The following is an 8,118-nucleotide window of genomic DNA, read 5'->3' as shown; positions in this document are numbered from 1 at the left end:
TCCACCCTGAAGGCAACTCCACAGTTATTTTTAAACTCCTGAGGTTCCTTTTCCTTTCCTTTCCTTTGCCTGCCAGATGTGTACAGCGCTTCGTTTGAGGCGCCAAGGGAAGAGGGAGCCCTGCGGCAGAGGGTCGGTTTCCGAATCTCCGGCCGGGCTTTCTGAACTGCTGCTGCTTGCCAGTGTTTGGGGAGGGCAGTGCCCTTTTCCTGCCTGCTTTCAGAACTTCTCAGTGGTGTTTTGCCGGTTGCTCTGAGAGCCCAAGGAACCACTCAGAGGTCTGAATGCACCAGATGAGAAGTAACAGGAAACCCAGGGAGTTTCATAACTGCTGTGCCAGGCTGCGAGCTCTTGCGGTGTCCTGCTCTCTGGAGAGACAGCCTAAGTGGATGCGAGTCCCTTGATTTCCGTGGCTGCAGAGAGCAGGTGGAAATCGGAAATCACCATTTACCCACCTGAGTCCTTTGGGTTTTCTCAGGAAGCCTTTCTGCCCTTTTAAACTGGCAAAGCCGAGCTGTGTCTGGTCTGAAACTGGGTGGGAGGGAGAGAGCAGGCAGGAGGAGCCTTGTCTTATGGGAGTTGTAATTAACGTGGCTGTATCAGGTCAGCAGATGCGCGAGTCAGCGGTGCAGAGGTGTGGATCAGCACTGGCTTTTGCAAGCACCGTTCCTCTCCTTAGAGAACCCAGAGCTGGCTTCTACCGGGGCAGCTACAGTGTTATTGTGCTTCCTGCTTGCTGTAAACCTGAGACAGGTAATACAAAGGTCACCATTTTTGATGTCTTGGTGTCTGACGCTTCTCAGCGCAGTGTATTAACCTCACGGTTGTTGCAGTGCAGTTATTGCGCTATTGTGTGTGCTTGAGGTGCTCCTCCCTTTGCCAAACACGATTTTCACTCTGACCGTTACCGCACGCTCGGTATATTCCGTTTAGAAAGTGTGTGATCGATACTTTGTGAGGAGGGGACTGACCCTCGAAACGCATTCTGCAATTTTGCATGCCAAGAATGTGTTTGGTATTCAGAGAGGATGCTAAGCAAGACATAGTCCTGCCACATGTTTCAGGCAGGGTCTGGACATCTGTTCCAGTGGGGTGATCGTGCTTCTCGTGCCTAGTGTTGGTGAATAGCTGGAAAGTAATGTCTGTGTCCTGGCCAAACCTGCCATCTCCTAGAAGCAAGCTTGTCTCCATCCCCTCCCTGGCTTCTCTTGCTGCCCCCTTAGATCTTCGCCGTACTTTCACCATGCACCACCCCTCTTCATCTTTCTCTCCTGCTCTTGTGAAGTGCAGTGGCCTCCTTTGCTGAGTCATTTAACCTGGCCTGGTCCTCAGGCACAGTGGCCAAGGATGAGTAGGAGGGCTGCTCTCAACCCGTAGTTAGATCCTCTGAAGAGGAAGGGGAGTTTTGACCCATGTTAAGACACTGACTAGGCTCTGCTGGTGAGCAGGATGAAGGGTTCTGAGCTCCAGCTTTCGTGTGACCTGTGTGGATCAAGGCTGGAGAAGAGGAATCTTCCCTTGACCATTGCCTCTGCCCATCCCGATTTGCCTGTATTTCGTTGGTGCAGCTCTTTGGGGTGTCACAGAATCTTAGAGTGGGTTGGGCTGGAAGGGACCTTCAAAGCTCCTCCAGTCCAACCCCCTGCAGGGAGCAGGGACATCTGCACCCAGAGCAGGGGGCTCAGAGCCCCGAGGGCCAACCTGACCTGGGATGGTGCCAGGGATGGGGCATCTGCCACCTCTTGGGGCAGCCTGGGCCAGGATCCTACCACCTGCACTGTAGAAAATTTCTTCCTTCTCTCTAGTCTAAATCTCCCTCTTTTAGTTTAACCCATCACCCCTTGTCCTGTCACAACAGCCCCTGCTGAAAAGATTGTCCCCATCTTTCTTATCGGCCCCCTTTAAGTACTGAAAGGCCGCAGTAAGGTCTCCCTGGAGCCTTCTCCAGGCTGAACAACCTGAACTCTCTCAGTCTTTCTTCACAGCGGAATGTGGAGGTAGCACGACGTTACACGTGCTGCTTGCGGTGTCTGTGTAAAGAAACATGCCCCAGTTAGCAGGAATTTCTCATTTTACCATTATGCACACAGTGTGCATAAAGGAATTAATGGTTTTCTGCTTTCCTCCTTGTGTCACCATAGGACAGCACGTCCTCCTCCTAGTCTCGTAACGATGTCTCACATGGTTGGGATCTGAAGAAAGGGAAGCAATAAGAAGCTGGGAGCCAGAACAGAAATGTGGGTAAATAGAAGGAAGGAGTCTGCTTCCTCTCCAGGAATGTGGAGGGGTGTCCCAGAGGCGTTAGGGAGGCTGAGTCTGTGCTGTCTTCTCTCTACTTGGAAGACTCTTGCTTCAGAGGGGAACCCTTAGTGGCACAACTCAGGAGACCAAGGACCTGTGAAGCTGTGGTGGTGTCTGTGCTTGCTCTGGATGCTCTGGCCTCTTGTCAACCTCTGGGTGTGCTTGAACCTCAGCAGATGAGGAGGATGTCCCAGGTCCCACAGCTGCGGCAATCTTTCACCCTTCTGTGCTTTGAAGGAGGAGGCCTTTTTCTTCTCTCCATGCATTTCTTTCTGACATTTCCAGAGGAGGAAGCATTCAAATTCTCCTCTTGGGAACCTCCAGACCAGTCATGAGCTGAGAGACCCAGGGGATGCTGCAGCATGTGAAGACACTTAATTAATGAGACAGCTAATTGAATATGGGGGAAGGAGAGAGGCCACGGCCACCTTTTCAGGATCTCCAGCTCCCACTGTGGTGCCTTCAGCTTTGGATGCTGCAGCCAGACTCAGCTCCAGGCAGGCTCCTTGGCACCTGCAGACCCAGTCAGATGGTGTGAGTGACTTGCTGGGTGGACACTGGACACTCTGAGTATTTATCTCTGATGGAGAGCTCAGGCTTTCTTTGGCAACCCAAAATGCTCTCTTTGGCCCGAGGTACCCCAGTGACAAAGTCATGGTGCTGCTTTTTGCTGCTGCTGCCGTGACCCACCTTGGTGCTCTGCAGCACCTGGCGCTTCAGTTTCCCGTGTGAATCGTCAGGAGTCCGGGGGTTTGCCCACTTGGCTCTCCTGCTGGGTTTTGTTGGTCGGGCAGGTCTGAAGTGATGCTTGGTGGTTTATGGTCTTGCAGCTGTGTCTTCCACAGAGGAGCGAACCTGATGTCACAGGGCAGTGCCATGCTGCAGTATAATTGTCCTTGCATGAATCAGTTATCTCGGGTTTCTGCTTTGTGAGACCCCGCGTTAGGGTTAGGTAGTCTTGGAAAATTTCCCGTGAGGCAAGTGTCAGGTGGCTGCAAGTGGCCAAGTGGTTCTCTGCTCCGTCAAGGAAGGGTTAGCAAAACCCCTGCTGAGTCAGTCAGTGCTGCGGAGTTAAATGCTGTTTCACCAGCTGTGAACCAGCCGTTCGTGCAACGTCAGGGAGATGCAAGGTGCCTATTACAGAGAGCCCAGGACGCGTTTCTCATGTTTCACACTCTCACCCTCCCAGCCCACGCGCTCCAGGTATGTAATTAATGGTTGGTTTGAGGGACTGGTTCTCCAAGGTATGTGGAAGTCATACATGGCTGAGACGTTCAAAACCATGCAGAATGCCAAATCAGTGCTTTCAAAGTCTCAGCAGATGCCTGCTGTCTCTCTAGATGTCTAATTGCCTTCCTGAGTCCAGGGTAAGATGTGAAATCTGAAGTTCCTGGAACCAGAGGGTCTGGTTATTATCACTTGGCATTGTGGTGGCCTCGTAGGGTAAGAACGATAAAGGTCCTCACAGATACCAGCTGGGCAATGAGGAGAGCATGGCTGCTACCTTATTGCTACCTTATTGGTGTGATGCTGCCCGACACCAAACTTATCCGTGTATGTCCTAAGATCCATGACACTGACCTTCAAAATACCTTTGCGGCTAGGAGGGGACTGCTCGCCAGAGAAGGAAGAGAGATATCTTTGTGTATTCCTGTTTCCACAAAGGAAATTTGTCACAGAACAGATTTGAAATCACTTGAAAGTTCCTGACACTTCTCCAATGACAAGTTACAAAACTTTCTTTCCTCTGCTTTTACTGTTATGTTGCTGGGTTTTTGGGGAAGAAGACGTTTCATGTTTGTAAACCACCTGAGGATGACAGTCCCCAGACAAAAGTCCTGGGACTCAATCCCAGACGTCTACAAGGCTCCAGGCTCTTTTGTGAGCATAAAGCGTGGCACGGCAGATTGCCGGGTCTGCTCTGCTGACCTCCCCACATGTGGCTGCGCTGCATTAGTGTCCCGTGGCAGGGAAGGCCCTATAAGCATCCTTTCTTGAGGTGGCTCTTACAACATTTCCACCACTGTTCCTCCCCAGGCCTGAAAGATGACAAGGATCTGAAGTTCCTCCTGAAGGGGTGCCAGCTGCTCAAAGTGAAGTCCAGCTCTTGGAGAAAGGAGCGCTTTTATAAGCTGCAGGAGGACTGCAAAACCATATGGCAGGAATCAAAGAAGATGCTGAGATCTCCAGAGTCCCAGATCTGTAAGTAAAGTTTGCGTCATCACAGGCGTGGGGCACTGTGGGCAGCGGTGCTTGGGGTGAACACAGACCACTGTGCTTGTGGAGTTGAGGTAAGGCTTGGAGCAATGAGCCCAGATTCTTCACGCTCCCCGTAACACACAAACGGATGCTGTCAGCTCTGGAGAGAGCGGGGAGGAATCTGCCGTGTCAGGAATGGCCGCATTGCCCAAGCTCATGAGCTGCTGCTTTAAATGGTTGTGGGGTGGGCTGTGCTGGCCTCTGCAGCCCTGCCTGGCTCATTCCCTCCCCAAAGGAAGAGTGCCGGTTATTCAGGTGCCCAAGCCCTAATGCTCGCTGTGAGACATGGCTCGAGCATCTGCGCTGTGGCATGGTGTGCTTGGGATGCTGGTCTGGGCTCTCCAGGACACTGCCTTGCTGCCTGCAGCCCCGGGGAACGCTGGCATTTGAGCCTCCCAAGGGAGCCACGGAGATGTGGAGGTCCAAGGGCTGCAGGAAATACCTCTGTTCTCACCCGTATCTTGGAAACTCAGTCTGCCTCATTTTAAGAAGTCACCATTATGTGGACACAGGGAACACCATTCTCTGCCATCACCCTGCCTGGGGCCATAATTGGCACCAGGAGCCCAACTGTGCAGTCAAAATGGGATTGGCCAGGGTGTGTACCTGCTTGTATCTGTTTATATCTGTTTTTCCTTCTCGTTTGGTATTTTTCTGACATATTTCTCTCTCACTAATCGTCACAGTCTTGTAAAACCAGGAAGTAAATTCATAATGTGGAATTTATTTTATGACGTGTTGAAATGTAGACCAGGCTGCCTGTGTTATTTACACAAGTGCTTTGGTAACAATCACAATTAACTAAATGCAGGGTGGATCTTCCCAATTACCCCCTCCCACAAGCAGTGATAAGATTTTCAGAAGGAGGAGTGAGGTCGTGGGGCAGAACACCTTTGGTTTGTGCTCCTGACAGCCCTGCTCTTCCCACTCGACCTTGGGCCCCTCCTCTAATCTCTTCATGCATCTTTCCCCCCACCTGCCCCGTTTCCTCCTCTCTGCAGCTGTGAAAGGCTTTGGATGGGAGGCTGTCCCTCACCTCGTGCGCCTGCCCGGCGTGGCAGGGTCCTGCGCAGAGCCGGGCAGTTTGGGTGCCCGTGCAATAACCCACGATCACAACCACAGACACGCAGGCCGTAGTGAATGCTGACGCTCGGGGAATGCCTGCTCTGTTGAGCTCTGTCTTGTTTGAAAGCAAAGTCCTTTCCCAGATAATGTCTTGCTATAAAAGCCATCAGGACGTGAGCTGACTTCCAGAGCTTTCTCTCCTGTGCTCTAAGCCAGCCAAATTACGGGGGCTGAGAGCACCCCCAGCAACAGTCCTGAGCCCGTCTGCTCATCGGAAGGCGATGGGAGGGGGTCCTTGGGCTGGGTCTCCAGAGACCTTAGCACCTGCTTGGTGAAGAGATGGGTCAAACCCATTGTCTCCATCGCTGGGGCAGTGGTGTGGAGAGCTGGCGCAACTGCAGCTTCTTCGTGTGCTGAGCTGCAAGAAGAGCCCTGCAGCAAGATCAGCTCCTCTGAGCTGGGTGTGGGGCACAGGCTGGGAGCGTGTGGGTGTGGGTTTAGAGCACTCCAGATACACTTTCCTAGCTGGCTGGCACAACCAACGCTGTCATGCTGCTGGAGACAGAGGCTGGGCCGCTGCAGGAAGGAGAACGTGCTGTGTCCCGGCAGTGTCGTCAGTGCAGGGTGAAGGTGGAGTAACGCTGAGGTGGAGTAATATTGAGATGGACTAATGCTGCCTACTGAATCACACCCACATGATGCTTCGTGACGCCTCCATGCGTGCACACCTTTCCCCAGAGAAACATTCCTGTTTCTGTCATTGGGTGAGCAGGGAGACAAGGCAGTCGGGGCAGAGTCTGTCCCTGCTGCTCTGAAAAAGCAAGCTCTGGCCAGGCTGGCTTTGCTCCCGCGCATCCGGCTGGCTGCAGGAGCCGGGCTGCCTACCAGGGGTGCTGGGGCAGGCTGTCCCCCACGCGCCCCTGGGAGCACGTGAAGCTGTGCCAGCACTTGTGACATGAGCTTTTGGGAGGGTTGCAGAGACACCTCAGGGCTGCTTTCAACAGGAGCTCTGGATGCACCTGAACCTGGAAGTCAGCAAGAGAGATGAGCACGGACTGATGCCTAGTCCAAGCCATAACCCCAAGGACAAAGATTTTCCTGTGCCTTTCTCCTCTGCTGGTCCTCTGAGAGTCCCCTTTCCCAAGTGTTCAGAGCGATTGCTGGGTTCGAGTTTCTTTCTTGGACTTTGAACTTCACCAGGCTGCTTTGGGTTTAGGTGTGGAGAGGAGTGCCCCTGGTTAGTGCTGTCTCCTCTGTCACTGAGGCTGCCTTCTCCTTTGGGCTGGTGTGTGAAGGCGGTCACAAATCAGAGGAAGAGCGCAGGGTCATGATTTGATACTCAGAATCAGGGGCTTCAGGGCGAGTCTCTGCAGAGGGTCACTCTTCCTCGTTACCAGTGACTTTCCCCTGCCGAAGGCACAAAGCCTTTCTAAACCTGCAGATAAGCTGCTTTTTTTTAGGAAGGAAAGAGAATGGTCAGAATGGAAACGAGGAGATTTTAGCAGCAGGTCTAATCTTATCTGCAGCGTTGCTGAGAGCAAGCAGCTGGAGGCACCTCAGCGGAGCAAAGTCTGGGTAGGGTAAGGGTAATGGCTTTGTTTGGACAGTTTCCTGTTATTCCTGTTATGTTCTCGTCATCATGCAGAGAAGCTCTTTGTAAACCATCATATCCTGGTCTCTAGCAGATAAACTAGGGACTGCCAAGATAGAGGAATCTCAGATGCTGGGAGCTGAAAACCCCAGGAGTATCAGTACTGTCACAGGCACAGATGTCGCCTGGGTCGGATACGTGGGGTACAACCAGCACCTTCCTCTGCTGTTTTATTTTAAACAACAGGAAATTTAGATTGGATGCTGTCTTGATAGCCGTGTAACCCGCAGGGGTTTCTGGGGAATGGGCTGCCATTCCAGTATGGTTTCTGTGCACGTGGAACATAACCCTTTTTCCCCTTATTATCCATAATCTATGATTTTTCAGTATGTTCTGTTTAGGCCCAAGGGGAGAGTTTTCTGCAAAAGCGCTTGAAGCATCTTGAGTGGTTGGTTTTCAGACAAACACTTCATGCCCTGTGTGTACTTTTTCATTGGCTCCAGCAGAACCGCAGGAGTGCTGAGCACGGAGAGCTGCACTGAAGCACCTTTAAAAATCCGTTTTTCACCGTAGCCTGCTGCCGCCTCTGTCTGAGCTGCATGCTGGGTCCAGAAACACACCGCTGCTCCCTATTACCTTAAATGTGTAGAGCCACCGTCAGGGTCCATGCTTCTCTGGCCCATGTGGCTTTTACATGTGGACAGCTTTCCCCCTGGGCTGAGAAAACAGGGTTCACGTGGCAGGCTTAGCTGTTTTGGGGCAAAGAAGAGGTTTACTGGTGAAATGGTAAACAGTTCAATCAGCCAGTTCACTCCTGAGCATCACTGTGGTGGGAAGGAGGAGAGCCAAAGGGGGCAGCAGCCTGCCGGTAACACTGTCTTGTTTTGCTGTGGGGGGATAGC

General features: G+C 52.4%; 1 protein-coding gene across 1 annotated transcript in view; it reads left to right on the top strand.

Moving 5' to 3' along the window:
• Positions 1 to 478: 478 nt before the first annotated feature.
• Positions 479 to 8,118, top strand: part of PLCD1 (phospholipase C, delta 1) — a gene marked incomplete at its 5' end in the record, with an annotated part of 44,923 nt that continues 37,283 nt past the window's right edge. The window contains 2 exons of the mRNA XM_010142756.1: positions 479 to 535; positions 4,339 to 4,503. Of these exons, the coding sequence (XP_010141058.1) occupies positions 479 to 535; positions 4,339 to 4,503 (222 nt within the window). The remainder of the gene's footprint in view (positions 536 to 4,338; positions 4,504 to 8,118) is intronic.

This window comes from Buceros rhinoceros, unplaced genomic scaffold (genome assembly GCF_000710305.1).
Source record: "Buceros rhinoceros silvestris isolate BGI_N320 unplaced genomic scaffold, ASM71030v1 scaffold9079, whole genome shotgun sequence".
NCBI classification, from domain to species: Eukaryota; Metazoa; Chordata; class Aves; order Bucerotiformes; family Bucerotidae; genus Buceros; species Buceros rhinoceros.
Note: the sequence above shows the minus strand (reverse complement) of the source record. Positions and strands in the feature narration are given on the sequence as shown.